The 17,238-nt window shown below is 42.8% G+C and overlaps 1 protein-coding gene across 1 annotated transcript in view; it reads right to left on the bottom strand.

Moving 5' to 3' along the window:
• CARS2 (cysteinyl-tRNA synthetase 2, mitochondrial) overlaps nucleotides 1-17,238 on the bottom strand; it is a gene marked incomplete in the record, with an annotated part of 379,651 nt that overhangs the window by 272,920 nt on the left and 89,493 nt on the right. Inside the window, 1 exon segment of the mRNA XM_053707781.1 lies at nucleotides 8,610-8,739. Within this exon segment, the coding sequence (XP_053563756.1) occupies nucleotides 8,610-8,739 (130 nt within the window).

Here is a 17,238-nt window from a genome sequence, read left to right as displayed (position 1 = left end):
CGATACCAAATGACGCCTTCAGAAAGTCTTTTCTAAGTATCAGAGCTCCTCTCACATGCGACTGCATGCCATGCCTCTCAAAAACAAGTGCGCAACACCGGCGCGAAAATGAGGCTCTGCCTATGCTCTAAAACAGTGCCTGCCGATATTATTATATCAAAATACCCAGATAAAATGATTCCTCAAGGCTAAATATGTGTTAATAATCAATCGATTTAGCCCAAAAAAAGTCTACAGTCTTAATAAGCCCTTTTTGAAGCCCTTATTTACAATCGTAATATACATGGCTTACCGGATCCCAGAGGGAAAATGACAGCTTCCAGCATTACATCGTCTTGTTAGAATGTGTCATACCTCAAGCAGCAAGAGACTGCTCACTGTTCCCCCAACTGAAGTTAATTGCTCTCAACAGTCCTGTGTGGAACAGCCATGGATTTTAGTGACGGTTGCTAAAATCATTTTCCTCATACAAACAGAAATCTTCATCTCTTTTCTGTTTCTGAGTAAATAGTACATACCAGCACTATTTCAAAATAACAAACTCTTGATTGAATAATAAAAACTACAGTTAAACACTAAAAAACTCTAAGCCATCTCCGTGGAGATGTTGCCTGTACAACGGCAAAGAGAATGACTGGGGTAGGCGGAGCCTAGGAGGGATCATGTGACCAGCTTTGCTGGGCTCTTTGCCATTTCCTGTTGGGGAAGAGAATATCCCACAAGTAAGGATGACGCCGTGGACCGGACACACCTATGTTGGAGAAAGGAGAAACTATAAGGTGCCATGGTGACTGTAGTGTACAGAAAAATAAAAATTTTAAACCTGACTAAAAGCCAGGGCAGGCCGTGGACCGGAAACACCGTAGGAGAAAGAAATTTATCAGGTAAACATAAATTCTGTTTTCTCCTACATTGGTGTGTCCGGTCCACGGCTTCATCCTTACTTGTGGGAACCAATACAAAAGCTTTAGGACACGGATGAAGGGAGGGAACAAGTCAGGTAACCTAAACGGAAGGCACCACAGCTTGCAAAACCTTTCTCCCAAAAACAGCCTCCGAAGAAGCATAAGTATCGAATTTGTAAAATTTGGCAAAAGTATGCAGAGAAGACCAAGTCGCTGCCTTATAGATGTGTTCAACAGAAGCCTCATTCTCTAAGGCCCATGTGAAAGCCACAGCTCTAGTAGAGTGAGCTGTAATTCGTTCAGGAGGCTGCCGGCCGGCAGTCTCATAGGCCAAACGGATGATGCTTTTTAGCCAAAAGGAAAGAGAGGTAGCAGTAGCTTTCTGACCTCTCCTCTTACCAGAATAGACGACAAACAAAGAAGAAGTCTGTCTGAAATCCTTTGTTGCTTCTAAATAGAATTTTAAAGCACGAACTACATCTAGGTTATGTAACAAACGTTCCTTCTTCGAAACTGGATTCAGACACAGAGAAGGAACAACTATTTCCTGGTTAATATTCCTATTGGAAACCACCTTTGGAAGAAAACCAGGCTTAGTACGTAAAACTACCTTATCTGTATGGAATACCAGATAGGGTGAAGTACACTGCAAAGCAGACAATTCGGAAACTCTTCTAGCAGAAGAAATCGCAACTAAAAACAGAACTTTCCAAGATAGTAATTTAATATCTATGGAATGCAAAGGTTTAAACAGAACCCCTTGAAGAACTGAAAGAACTAAATTTAGACTCCATGGAGGAGTCATAGGTCTGTAGACAGGCTTGATTCTAACTAATGCCTGTACAAACGCCTGTACATCTGGCACGGCTGCCAGACGTTTGTGCAACAAGACAGACAGAGCAGATATCTGTCCTTTTAGAGAACTAGCTGACAAACCTTTATCCAAACCCTCTTGGAGAAAGGAAAGTATCCTAGGAATTCTAATTTTACTCCAAGAGTATCCCTTGGATTCGCACCAACAGATATATTTTTGCCATATCTTATGGTAAATTTTCCTAGTCACAGGTTTTCTGGCCTGAACCAGAGTATCTATAACCGAATCTGAAAACCCACGCCTAGATAGAATCAAGCGTTCAATTTCCAAGCAGTCAGTTGCAGAGAGACTAGATTTGGATGTTCGAATGGACCTTGTACTAGAAGATCCTGCCTCAAAGGTAGCTTCCATGGTGGAGCCGATGACGTATTCACCAGGTCTGCATACCAAGTCCTGCGTGGCCATGCAGGAGCTATTAGAATCACTGAGGCCTTCTCTTGTTTGATCCTGGCTACAAGCCTGGGAAGGAGAGGGAACGGTGGAAACACATAAGCTAGATTGAACGACCAAGGCGCCACCAATGCATCTACTAGTGTCACCTTGGGGTCCCTGGATCTGGACCCGTAGCGAGGAACCTTGGAGTTCTGACGAGACGCCATCAGATCCATATCTGGAATGCCCCATAGTTGAGTTAACTGGGCAAAGACCTCCGGGTGAAGTTCCCACTCCCCCGGATGGAAAGTCTGACGACTTAAATAATCCGTCTCCCAGTTGTCTACTCCTGGGATGTGAATTACAGATAGATGGCAGGAGTGATCCTCCGCCCATTTGATGATCTTGGATACCTCTCTCATCGCCAAGGAACTCTTTGTTCCCCCCTGATGATTGATGTACGCTACAGTCGTCATGTTGTCCGACTGAAATCTTATGAACCTGGCCTTCGCTAGTTGAGGCCAAGCCAGGAGCGCATTGAATATCGCTCTCAGTTCCAAAATGTTTATCGGGAGAAGAGACTCTTCCCGAGACCATAGACCCTGAGCTTTCAGGGAGTCCCAGACCGCGCCCCAGCCTAAGAGACTGGCGTCGGTCGTGACAATGATCCACTCCGGTCTGCGGAAACTCATTCCCCGAGTCAACCACCAGAGGAGTGAGTCTCTGGTTACCTGGTCTACTTGAATCTGGGGAGACAAGTCTGCATAATCCCCATTCCACTGTTTGAGCATGCACAGTTGCAATGGTCTTAAATGAATTTGAGCAAAAGGAACCACGTCCATTGCCGCAACCATTAGTCCTATTACCTCCATGCACTGAGCTATGGAAGGCTGAGGAATAGATTGAAGAACTCGACAAGCGTTTAGAAGCTTTAACTTTCTGACCTCTGTCAGAAAAATCTTCATTTCTACAGAGTCTATTATTGTTCCCAGAAAGGGAACCCTTGTGGACGGGGACAGGGAACTCTTTTCTATGTTCACCTTCCACCCGTGAGTCCTGAGAAAGGCTAAAACAATGTCTGTATGAGCCATTGCTTTGGAAAGGGACGACGCTTGAATTAGAATGTCGTCTAGGTAAGGTGCTACTGCAATGCCCCTCGGCCTTAGGACCGCTAGAAGGGACCCTAGCACCTTTGTGGAAATTCTGGGAGCAGTGGTTAAACCGAATGGAAGAGCCATGAACTGGTAATGTTTGTCCAGAAAGGCGAACCTCAGGAACTGATGATGATCTTTGTGGATAGGAATATGCAGGTACGCATCCTTTAGGTCCACGGTAGTCATATATTGACCCTCCTGGATCGTTGGTAAAATCGTCCGAATGGTTTCCATTTTCAATGATGGAACTCTGAGGAATTTGTTAGAATTTTTAAATCCAGAATTGGCCTGAAAGTTCCTTCCTTTTTGGGAACTACAAACAGGTTTGAGTAAAAACCCAGACCTTGTTCCGCTGTTGGAACTGGGTGTATCACTCCCATCTTTAATAGGTCTCCTACGCAACGTAAGAATGCCTGTCTCTTTATCTGGTCTGAAGATAAGCGAGACATGTGGAACCTTCCCCTTGGAGGAAGTTCCTTGAACTCCAGAAGATACCCCTGAGAGACAATTTCTAGTGCCCAGGGATCCGGAACATCTCTTGCCCAAGCCTGAGCAAAGAGCGAAAGTCTGCCCCCTACTAGATCCTGTCCCGGATCGGGGGCTACCCCTTCATGCTGTCTTGGTAGCAGCAGCAGGCTTCTTGGCCTGTTTACCCTTGTTCCAGCCTTGCAATGGTTTCCATGCTGGTTTAGGCTGGGAAGCGTTACCCTCTTGTCTAGAGGCTGCAGAGTTAGGAGCCGGCCCGTTCCTGAAATTGCGAAAGGAACGAAAATTAGACTTATTCTTAGCCTTGAAAGGCCTATCCTGTGGGAGGGCATGGCCCTTTCCCCCAGTGATGTCTGAAATAATCTCCTTCAATTCTGGCCCGAAAAGGGTCTTACCTTTGAAAGGAATATTAAGCAATTTTGTTTTGGACGACACATCCGCCGACCAAGATTTTAGCCAAAGCGCCCTGCGCGCCACTATTGCAAAACCTGAATTTTTCGCCGCTAATTTAGCCAATTGAAAAGCGGCATCCAAAATAAAGGAATTAGCCAACTTTAGTGCGTGAATTCTGTCCATGACTTCATCATATGGAGTCTCCTTTTGGAGCGAATTTTCTAGTTCATCGAACCAAAAAGACGCCGCCGTGGTGACAGGAATAATGCCCGAAATTGGTTGAAGAAGGAAACCTTTCTGAACAAGAATCTTTTTAAGCAATCCTTCCAATTTTTTATCCATAGGATCTTTGAAAGCGCAACTGTTCTCTATAGGAATAGTTGTGCGCTTAGCTAACGTTGAAACTGCCCCCTCTACCTTAGGGACCGTTTGCCATGCGTCCCTTCTGGGGTCGACAATGGGAAACATTTTCTTAAATATAGGAGGGGGAACAAAAGGGACACCTGGCTTCTCCCACTCCTTAGTCACTATGTCCGCCACCCTCTTGGGTATCGAAAAAGCATCAGCGTGCACTGGGACCTCTAAGAATTTCTCCATTTTGCACAACTTCTCTGGAATCACCAAAGAATCACAATCATCAAGTGTAGCTAGCACCTCCTTAAGCAGGGCGCGGAAATGTTCTAGCTTAAATTTAAATGCCACGATATCAGGTTCTGCCAGCTGAGAAATTTTTCCTGAATCAGAAATTTCTCCCTCAGACAGACCCTCTCTCACTGCCAATTCAGATTGATGTGAGGGTATAACAGATAAATTATCGTCAGCGCCTACTTGCTCATCCTCTGTATTTAAAACTGAGCAATCACGCTTTCTAGGAAATGCTGGCAGTTTGGATAAAAGAGCTGCTATAGAATTATCCATTACTGCTGTTAATTGCTGCATAGTAACAAGCATTGGCGCGCTAGATGTACTAGGTATCGCCTGCGCGGGCAAAGCTGGTGTTGACACAGAAGGAGAGGATGATGAACTATCCCCACTACCTTCATTTAAAGAATCATCTTGGGCAACATTATTAAATGTGACAGTACTGTCCTTACTTTGTTTGGACGCCATGGCACAATTTGCACATACATTGAAAGGGGGAACCACCTTGGCCTCCATACACACAGAATATATGCTATCTGAAGGCACAGACATGTTAGACAGACTTAGGCAGGTTTTTAATGCAATAAAAACAATTTTAAACAAAACCGTTACTGTCTCTTTAAATAATAAAAAGAGCACACTTTATTTCTGAATGATCGAAAAACTATCAAAGAAATATCCGATCTTTATTAAATTTATACCCCAGTGTCTTAATGCTTTGAAAGTATTGCACACCAAATTTCAAGTCTCTTAACCCTTAAATGAGCAAACCGGAGCTAATATCTCAGTTTACCGGTTAAAACACACTACAGTCCCTGTCACAGACTTTGCTGCGGCTTTTACCTTCCTTAGGGGTTATTCACCACAGTAATAAGCCTTTCTGAGTCCTTTTCTAAGCCACTGGACCCTCTCACGTGAAGCTGCATGCACTGCCTAGAGAAAGTAACTGCGCAACTGAGGCGCGAAAATGAGGCCTCCTCCCTCTGGATTCCAGAGTGAAGGGGCCTTTCTGACAAGATTAGGCGTCTAAACAACTGCCAGGCACAAATAAACGTTCCCAAAAGTGTTTCAAAGTTTGCAAAACACTCCAAATGTCATATAAATATGATAAAAATTAATCGATTTAGCCCACAAAAGTGTCAACCAGCATAGAGCCCAATTTATAAGCCTTAAATCTGTTACTGAGTCTAAGAAAATGGCTTACCTATCCCATAAGGGAAAACTGACAGTCTTCTAGCATTACTAGGTCTTGTTAGAAAAGAGACTGGTCATACCTGAAGCAGATAAGCCTGCAAACTGTTCCCCCCAACTGAAGTTCTCTGGTTTCAACAGTCCTGCGTGGGAACAGCAATGGATTTTAGTTACTGGTGCTAAAATCATACTCCTCTTTTAACAGAAATCTTCATCACTTTCTGTTGTAGAGTAAATAGTACAAACCGGCACTATTTTAAAATAACAAACTCTTGATAGAAGAAATAAAACTACAACTAACACCACATACTCTTTACCATCCCCGTGGAGATGCTACTTGTTCAGAGCGGCAAAGAGAATGACTGGGGGGGCGGAGCCAGAGGGGGGGCTATATGGACAGCTTTTGCTGTGTGCTCTCTTTGCCATTTCCTGTAGGGAATGAGAATATCCCACAAGTAAGGATGAAGCCGTGGACCGGACACACCAATGTAGGAGAAATATCAGCAGAGGTAATGGTATAAGAGTATAATGTCGATCTGAAAAGGGAGGCAAGGAATGAATCCCTGCGAACGATTACAGAGAGCCTTTGAAAGGATTTCCCATGGGTGAAACCACTAAATCAACAGGCAATACTCCCTTCACATCCCTCTGACAAACACTGTACTCTGAGAGGAATCGGGCTTCAAAATGCTTAAAAGCGCCTTTCACAAAAGAAAATCAAGCACATCTTACTTCACCACCTCCACAGGGAGGCAAAGTTTGTAAAACTGAAGTATGTGTGTGGTGGGAGGTGTATTTATAGGCATTTTGAGGTTTGGGAAACTTTGCCCCCTCCTGGTAGGAATGTATATCCCATACGTCACTAGCTCATGGATTTTTGCCACTTACATGAAAGAAAAAGAACTTTATTTAAAATAAAAAAGCGGCACCTTTATACCCCCAATGGCTGGGGCACTCACTACCTCCTATGACCCAGACAGGACAGAGATAAAAATCCTCTCCGGTAGTAACTCGGATAAGAGAAAGGAAATGGAAGCCTCGACCATTCCGTTCACATGGTGCGCAATGCAGGACCGTCACTGCTATGAGAAAAAGCGCGCCAAGCTTTTAAGCTGTGCAACCTTCAAAGTGAAAGTGAAAGCTGTATGTTCCATCTTAGCCTATGAGCCCATAAACCTCTTACACAAAATGCAGCATAAAATCAAATAAAGCATATATCATTAAACCCAACTGTTCATAATCCCCCTTAGGAGATATTAACCCTTGATTCCATATAGATAAAAGAAGCCACACTGTGATCCTGTCTTCTAGCGTTTGCAATATGTGTAAAAAATGAAACGATCTTACCGCAATCTATGCCGTGAAACAGTAACACGGTCCTTCAAGTTTGACAGATTGTAGCAGCACATCTGACATGGACTTGAGTGAAGAAAGCAGGCAGGGAAACTCGTCAACGCTGATTGCTTAAGGAGCAGTTAATATGAGCCTAGATGGTTTCGCAGATAGACTCTCCCTGCATCTCCAGACTCTTTCGTCAATGCTCTCACTGAGAGGCTAACAAGACTACTTAAAACTCCAGTCCCATCTCGAAGGGCAGATACCCTTCCTAAGGAACAACTCTGAAATCTTCTGACACTTCTCTGCCAACCTCCTGTGACGAAAGGCAAAGAATGACTGGGGAATGAGGGAAGTGGGGGAGGTATTTAAGCCTTTGGCTGGGTGTCTTTGCCTCCTCCTGGTGGCTAGGTTCTGTATTCCCACAAGTAATAAATGCAGCTGTGGACTCTCCCTGTATTAAGAAGGAAAAGGTGAAATATCTTGTTTTATAGGTTTTCACCACAGACGCTTGTGATACCATTCTTGAATGGAAAAAAACAATGAAAAATTAATACATGTTTCAACCAGGCATAATACCATAGCACAATCTTTAATTAGTTCAAGCAGGTGATACATTTAAGATAAAAAAAACGGAACAATTCCAAATGGAGGTACAAGGGTACCAATTTTATCTTAAAGGGACATAAAATATCCCAAAAATATCTCATAATTCAGATAGAGCATACCATTTTAATTGCCATTTTTTTTTTTTTTTCAAATTTGCTTTGTTCTCTTTGTATCCATTGTTACAAAGCATACCTAGGTAGGCTCAGGAGCTGGGAGATGCTGATGATGATTGGTGGCTGCACATATATGCCTCCTCATCGGCTTACCAATGTATTCAGATAGCTCCCAGTAGTGAATTTCTGATGCTTCAATAAAGGATACCAAGAGAATTAAGTAAAATTGATAATAGCCATAAATTGGAACACTGTTTAAAATTGGATGTTCTATCTGAATCATAAAAGAAAAATTTAAAGTTTCATGTCCCTTTAACATAGTAATAAACGCCAGAGAAAGATGTGTGGCCATTATTAATCTTTCCAGTTTGTGTATCAATAAATCTGAAGACTATATGCAACCACATTAGGAATTGGTGCACAGGACAAACATTGACAGGTGCTTTAACCAATATATATTAATAGATAGACAAATTGACTGACTGATTAGATAGACAGAGAATGTTATAAAACAGCTTCAGATAAACATACTTACCTTGCAACAGTGGAGCACTCAATATGCCAGCCTGGCCTTCCTTTACCCCAAGGAGATGTCCAGAAAGGCTCTGATGGTTTGCATGCTTTCCACAAGGCAAAATCCCTTATGTGTCGCTTATCACTTTCTGCTGTGAAATACAGAATGCAATGTGTAAAAAGACAAAAGCTACGGGTGACATGGGTAAAAGAGAAAAACGCTTATGCTTTATAGACCATTGTTAAAGTTTAGATAACAAACCCAAACAAAAAACACTGAAAACCCTAATATTTAGAAATAACATGTCCATATATTTTGGTAATCCCTGTAGCTAAGTGACTGAAAGTTTAGGAATACATTAAAGGGACAGACTAGTCAAAATTAAACTTTCATGATTCAGATAGGGATGGTAAAACAAAAGTGTGCGTATCAGTCAGAATCGGCAATTTCAAAGCAAAGCAATTCCATACAGGGTACTCACATTTAGGAAAGGCAATCTCTTATGACAATAGACACAGGCTGGATCTTTTGCAGCAATCCACGTAGCTGAACTCCGGTGTTCTAAAATAAGTTGTCTATCGCGTAGGAATGTGTCTACAACGTCACTTCCGGTGACGTGAATCAGCTGCTTGAGGTTTGTGGCGCTCACTGCGCAAGCGCTAGAGGCCCAACCTCCTTAAAACAGCGTATTTACACGGGTCGAGGAAATATATGGAACCCCATTCCTGAATGCACGTTACTGGTTGCAAATTCAGACAGAACAAGCTGTTTGTCTTCGAATTTTGTAACTAGAAAGTGCGCCAGACGGGTCACAGAATCTGTACACCACCACACAACGGCTGCAACGACTTGCACTGCTATTAACCCCTTATACTCAGTCAACAAGTTCAGCCAGTCCCTTCACTGTGTAACAATCTGAGGGGGGAGTATTTGAAACAAGTTATCTATTTTTGCAAATAAGAAAAGATGATTGACAGAGGGTGACTGAGACTCACAAAAAGAGATAAATTGTTTCAAATATTCCCCCCCTCAGATTGTTACACAGTGAAGGGACTGGCTGAACTTGTCGAGTGAGTATGAGGGGTTAATAGCTGTGCAAGTCGTTGCAGCCGTTGTGTGGTGGTGTATAGATTCTGCAACTCGTCTGGCGCACTTTCTGGTTACAAAATCCAATGACAGACAGCTTGTTCCGTCTGATTTTGCAACCAGTAACGTGCGCTCAGGAATGTGGTGCCATATATTTCCTTGACCCGTGTAAATCAGCTGCTTTAAGGAGGTTGGGCCTCTAGCGCATGCACAGTGAGCGCCACAAACCTCCAGCAGCTGAATGTGTCCACCGGAAGTGACGTGGTGGACACATTCTTATGGTAGACAACTTATTTTAGAACACCGGCACTGGTGGCACACAGGATCCTCAGCGTGTGAAGTGGGTGACTATCAAAGCAGCATAGACTTGGGACTCAGAATTTAGCACAGTTAAACGAGTGTTTCATAAAAAGTCAAATACATTTATTTGAATTAAAAACATCATATAAAAAAAACACACTCCTGGTATAAACTGTGACATCCAAGTGTTCAAATTAAAACATATGCAATGCGTTTCTCTGTAAACACAGTTTCCTCAGGCATATTAAGTTTGTGCCTAAAAATAGGGCTACGCTACCTATTCACCCAGAACACACCTGCTTCCCTCTGTATTACAAGCCTATCAGTACCTTTCATCTTAGAGTTGATAAATGAATGCACCTGATACACATACAGTACACATGTGATTTGTGACAGCTTAATGATTGTCTCACTCTAAACACCTTTGAAAAAAACATCACAGGTCATCACTTAAAGGGACAGTTCACCCAAAAATGTTCTCTTCTTTAGATTATTCCCAATGATCCTTTTAACCTGCAAGAGTGTATTAAATTGGTTACAAGTAGCTCCTTTACTCCTATTTCAGCATTTGAAATAGCTAATTTAGCCTGTGGTATTGCACCTATACTGAACAAATTAATACTGGAGTATAGGCTATTGAATAGCCTAAGTATACACAGCCAGCAGAAGAGATTACACTCTCAGTGGGATGCAAGATAGGTAAGTAATACAATGATTATTTTCCATTGTTCTCTCTATGTATTGAGCTTTGGTGTTCCAGCCAAAAAAAGATAAGGAAGCAAGTCTGTTTACACAAACCTAGAACATAATGAGATCTGATATCACCTTTAAGTTCAACCCATTGTAATATGCTGTGGTTTCAAAGCACAAAATCAGCTACTTCATATACACAAATAAGCATGAAAAATATAATTTATGCTTACCTGATAAATTCATTTCTCCTGTAGTGTAGTCAGTCCACGGGTCATCCATTACTTATGGGATTATAACTCCTCCCTAACAGGAAGTGCAAGAGGATCACCCAAGCAGAGCTGCTATATAGCTCCTCCCCTCTACGTCATATCCAGTCATTCGACCGAAACCATACGAGAAAGGAGAAACTATAGGGTGCAGTGGTGACTGGAGTTTAATTAAAATTTAGACCTGCCGTAAAAACAGGGCGGGCCGTGGACTGACTACACTACAGGAGAAATGAATTTATCAGGTAAGCATAAATTATATTTTCTCCTGTTAAGTGTAGTCAGTCCACGGGTCATCCATTACTTATGGGATACCAATACCAAAGCTAAAAGTACACGGATGACGGGAGGGACAGGCAGGATCTTTACACGGAAGGAACCACTGCCTGTAGAACCTTTCTCCCAAAAACAGCCTCCGAAGAAGCAAAAGTGTCAAATTTGTAAAATTTTGAAAAAGTGTGAAGTGAAGACCAAGTTGCAGCCTTGCAAATCTGTTCAACAGAGGCCTCATTCTTAAAGGCCCAAGTGGAAGCCACAGCTCTAGTAGAATGAGCTGTAATCCTTTCAGGAGGCTGCTGTCCAGCAGTCTCATAGGCTAAACGTATTATGCTACGAAGCCAAAAAGAGAGAGAGGTAGCCGAAGCTTTTTGACCTCTCCTCTGTCCAGAATAAACGACAAACAGGGAAGAAGTTTGACGAAAATCTTTAGTTGCCTGCAAATAAAATTTCAGGGCACGGACGACGTCCAGATTGTGCAAAAGTCGTTCCTTCTTTGAAGAAGGGTTAGGGCACAATGATGGAACAACAATCTCTTGATTGATATTCTTGTTAGTGACTACCTTAGGTAAGAACCCAGGTTTAGTACGCAGAACTACCTTGTCTGAATGAAAAATCATATAAGGATAATCACAATGTAAGGCCGATAACTCAGAGACTCTTCAAGCCGAGGAAATAGCCATTAAAAACAGAACTTTCCAAGATAACAGCTTGATATCGATGGAATGAAGGGGTTCAAACGGAACACCTTGCAGAACGTTAAGAACTAAGTTAAAGCTCCACGGCAGAGCAACAGTCTTAAACACAGGCTTAATCCTAGCCAAAGCCTGACAAAAGGCCTGAACGTCTGGAACTTCTGCCAGACGTTTGTGTAAAAGGATAGACAGAGCTGAAATCGGTCCCTTTAACGAACTAGCAGATAAACCCTTTTCTAAACCTTCTTGTAGAAAAGACAATATCCTAGGAATCCTAACCTTACTCCATGAGTAACTCTTGGATTCGCACCAATATAAGTATTTACGCCATATTTTATGGTAAATTTTCCTGGTAACAGGTTTCCTAGCCTGTATTAAGGTATCGATCACTGACTCCGAGAATCCACGCTTTGATAGAATCAAGCGTTCAATCTCCATGCAGTCAGCCTCAGAGAAATTAGATTTGGATGTTTGAAAGGACCCTGAATCAGAAGGTCCTGTCTCAGAGGCAGAGACCATGGTGGACAGGACGACATGTCCACTAGATCTGCATACCAGGTCCTGCGTGGCCACGCAGGCGCTATTAGAATCACCGATGCTCTCTCCTGTTTGATCCTGGCAATCAATCGAGGAAGCATCGGGAAAGGTGGAAACACATAAGCCATGTTGAAGACCCAAGGTGCTGTCAGAGCATCTATCAGCAAAGCTCCCGGGTCCCTGGACCTGGATCCGTAACAAGGAAGCTTGGCGTTCTGGCGAGATGCCATGAGATCCAGATCTGGTTTGCCACAAAGATGAAGCAGTTGGGCAAACACCTCCGGATGAAGTTCCCACTCCCCCGGATGAAAGGTCTGGCGACTTAGAAAATCCGCCTCCCAGTTCTCCACGCCTGGGATGTGGATCGCTGACAGGTGGCAAGAGTGAGACTCTGCCCAGCGAATTATCTTTGAGACTTCCATCATCGCTAGGGAACTCCTTGTTCCTCCTTGATGGTTGATGTAAGCCACAGTCGTGATGTTGTCCGACTGAAACCTGATGAACCTCAGAGTTGCTAACTGAGGCCAAGCCAGAAGAGCATTGAAAATTGCTCTTAATTCCAGAATGTTTATTGGAAGGAGTCTCTCCTCCTGAGTCCATGATCCCTGAGCCTTCAGGGAATTCCAGACTGCGCCCCAACCTAGAAGGCTGGCGTCTGTTGTTACAATCGTCCAATCTGGCCTGCGGAAGGGCATCCCCTTGGACAGATGTGGCCGAGAAAGCCACCATAGAAGAGAATCTCTGGTCTCTTGATCCAGATTTAGCAGAGGGGACAAATCTGAGTAATCCCCATTCCACTGACTTAGCATGCACAATTGCAGCGGTCTGAGATGCAGGCGCGCAAATGGTACTATGTCCATTGCCGCTACCATTAAGCCGATTACCTCCATGCACTGAGCCACTGACGGGTGTTGAATGGAATGAAGGACACGGCAAGCATTTAGAAGTTTTGATAACCTGTCCTCCGTCAGGTAAATTTTCATTTCTACAGAATCTATAAGAGTCCCTAGAAAGGGAACTCTTGTGAGTGGCAATAGAGAACTCTTTTCTACGTTCACCTTCCACCCATGCGACCTTAGAAATGCCAGAACTAACTCTGTATGAGACTAGGCAGTTTGGAAACTTGACGCTTGTATCAGAATGTCGTCTAGGTACGGAGCTACTGCTATGCCTCGCGGTCTTAGTACCGCCAGAAGAGAGCCCAGAACCTTTGTAAAGATTCTTGGAGCCGTAGCTAACCCGAAGGGAAGAGCTACAAACTGGTAATGCCTGTTTAGGAAGGCAAATCTTAGATACCGGTAATGATCCTTGTGAATCGGTATGTGAAGGTAGGCATCCTTTAAATCCACTGTGGTCATGTACTGACCATCTTGGATCATGGGTAAGATGGTTCGAATAGTTTCCATTTTGAACGATGGAACTCTTAGGAATTTGTTTAGGATCTTTAAGTCCAAGATTGGTCTGAAGGTTCCCTCTTTTTTGGGAACCACAAACAGATTTGAATAGAATCCTTGCCCGTGTTCCAACCGCGGAACTGGGTGGATCAGTCCCATTAGTAAGAGGTCTTGTACACAGCGTAGAAACGCCTCTTTCTTTATCTGGTTTGCTGATAACCTTGAAAGATGAAATCTCCCTTGTGGAGGAGAAGCTTTGAAGTCCAGAAGATATCCCTGAGATATGATCTCCAACGCCCAGGGATCCTGAACATCTCTTGGCCAAGCCTGGGCGAAGAGAGAAAGTCTGCCCCCCACTAGATCCGTTTCCGGATCGGGGGCCCTCACTTCATGCTGTCTTAGGGGCAGCAGCAGGTTTTCTGGCCTGCTTGCCCTTGTTCCAGGACTGGTTAGGTTTCCAGCCCTGTCTGTAGCGAGCAACAGTTCCTTCCTGTCTTGGAGCGGAGGAAGTTGATGCTGCTCCTGCCTTGAAGTTACGAAAGGCACGAAAATTAGACTGTTTAGCCTTTGGTTTGGCCCTGTCTTGAGGCAGGGCATGGCCCTTACCTCCAGTAATGTCAGCGATAATTTCTTTCAAGCCGCGCCCGAATAATGTCTGCCCTTTGAAAGGAATATTAAGCAATTTAGATTTAGAAGTCACATCAGCTGACCAGGATTTAAGCCACAGCGCTCTGCGCGCTTGAATGGCGAATCCGGAGTTCTTAGCCGTAAGTTTGGTTAAGTGTACTACGGCATCAGAAATAAATGAATTAGCTAGCTTAAGGGCTTTAAGCTTGTTCATAATCTCATCCAATGGAGCTGTGCTAAGGGTCTCTTCCAGAGACTCAAACCAGAATGCCGCCGCAGCAGTGACAGGCGCGATGCATGCAAGGGGTTGTAATATAAAACCTTGCTGAACAAACATTTTCTTAAGGTAACCCTCTAACTTTTTATCCATTGGATCTGAAAAAGCACAGCTATCCTCCACCGGGATAGTGGTGCGCTTAGCCAGAGTAGAAACTGCTCCCTCCACCTTAGGGACCGTCTGCCATAGGTCCCGTGTGGTGGCGTCTATTGGAAACATTTTTCTAAATATAGGAGGGGGTGAAAAGGGCACACCGGGTCTATCCCACTCCTTGTTAACAATTTCTGTAAGCCTTTTAGGTATAGGAAAAACGTCAGTACACGCCGGTACCGCAAAATATTTATCCAGCCTACATACTTTCTCTGGAATTGCAACCGTGTTACAATCATTCAGAGCCGCTAATACCTCCCCTAGTAATACACGGAGGTTCTCAAGCTTAAATTTAAAATTTGAAATCTCTGAATCCAGTTTACTTGGATCAGATCCGTCACCCACAGAATGAAGCTCTCCGTCCTCATGTTCTGCAAATTGTGACGCAGTATCAGACATGGCTCTACTATTATCAGCGCACTCTGTTCTTACCCCAGAGTGATCACGTTTACGTCTTAATTCTGGCAATTTAGATAGTACTTCAGTCATAACATTAGCCATGTCTTGCAAAGTGATTTGTATGGGCCGCCCTGATGTACTTGGCGCCACAATATCACGCACCTCCTGAGCGGGAGGCGAAGGTACTGACACGTGAGGAGAGTTAGTCGGCATAACTTCCCCCTCGTTGTCTGGTGATATTTTTTTAACATATAAAGTTTGACTTTTATTCAAAGTAACATCTATACATTGAGTGCACAAATTTCTATTGGGCTCCACATTGGCATTTAAACATAGTGAACAAACAGATTCATTTGTGTCAGACATGTTTAAACAGACTAGCAATAACACTAGCAAGCTTGGAAAAAACTTTTAAATAAATTTACAAGCTATATAAAAAACGCTACTGCGCCTTTAAGAAACATAAAAATGTGACACAATTGAATTAACAATGAACCAAATATGTTAAAACAACCAAATTTTAACAGAAAATGTATAAAGTTAGCAGAGGATTGCACCCACCAGCAAAAGGATGATTAACCCCTTAATACCCAAAACGGATAACAGTTGAAATAATAAACGTTTTTATCACAGTCAAACACACTGTCACAGGTCTGCTGTGACTGATTACCTCCCTCAAACTAATTTTGCAGACCCCTGGGCTCTGTAGAGACGTCCTGGATCATGGAGGAAGAAATAGGAAGACTGACTAAATTTTTACTGCGCAATAAAGCGCTAAAATAGGCCCCTCCCACTCATATTACAACAGTGGGGAAGCTCAGTAAACTGTTTTTATTCAGAAAAAAACGACAGCCATGTGGTAAAAATCATGCCCATAAAGTTTTATCACTAAGTACCTCAGAAAAAAACGATTAACATGCCAGTAAACGTTTTAAAAATTGAAAATTATGAAGTGTTATTAATAAGCCTGCTGCTAGTCGCTTTCACTGCAGTGCAGGCTCAAATATTACTTTAATATTGACAGTATTTTCTCAGTGAAATTCCATTCCCCAGAAATACCTCAGAGTATACATACATACATATCAGCCTGATACCAGTCGCTACTACTGCATTTAAGGCTGCACTTACATTACATCGGTATTAGCAGTATTTTCTCAGTCAATTCCATTCCTTAGAAAATAATTTACTGCACATACCTCCTTGCAGGTGGACCCTGCATGCTATCCCCTGTTCTGAAGTTACCTCACTCCTCAGAATGGCCGAGAACAGCAAGTGGATCTTAGTTACGACCGCTAAGATCATAGAAAAACTCAGGCAGATTCTTCTTCTAATGCTGCCTGAGAACAAACAACACACTCCGGTGCCGTTTAAAATAACAAACTTTTGATTGAAGAAATAAAAACTAAGTTTAACACACCACAGTCCTCTCACACGTCCTATCTTTAGTTAGGTGCAAGAGAATGACTGGGTATGACGTAGAGGGGAGGAGCTATATAGCAGCTCTGCTTGGGTGATCCTCTTGCACTTCCTGTTAGGGAGGAGTTATAATCCCATAACTAATGGATGACCCGTGGACTGACTACACTTAACAGGAGAAATGGAATTTCTCAAATATTTTATGCTCTGCAGTTGGTATAACAAGTCATTTAAAATACATTAATGGAAAAACAATTTTACAGTGTACTGTCCCTTTAAGCTTTTGTTAACAAAATTGTAATTCCCAACAGCCCAAAGGATGTACCACATACATTTTGATAATTGTTGCTACCAATGATATATAAATAAATATGTAACTACATACTCGTAACTGACAAACGTAATATGCCTGAGGAAACAGTGTTTACCGAGAAACGCGTTGCATATGTTTTAATTTGAACACTTGGATGACACAACTTATACTAAGAGTGTGTTTTTTATATGATGTTTTAAATTCAAATAAATGTATTTGAC

Source organism: Bombina bombina, chromosome 3 (genome assembly GCF_027579735.1).
Source record: "Bombina bombina isolate aBomBom1 chromosome 3, aBomBom1.pri, whole genome shotgun sequence".
NCBI lineage: Eukaryota > Metazoa > Chordata > Amphibia > Anura > Bombinatoridae > Bombina > Bombina bombina.
Note: the sequence above shows the minus strand (reverse complement) of the source record. Positions and strands in the feature narration are given on the sequence as shown.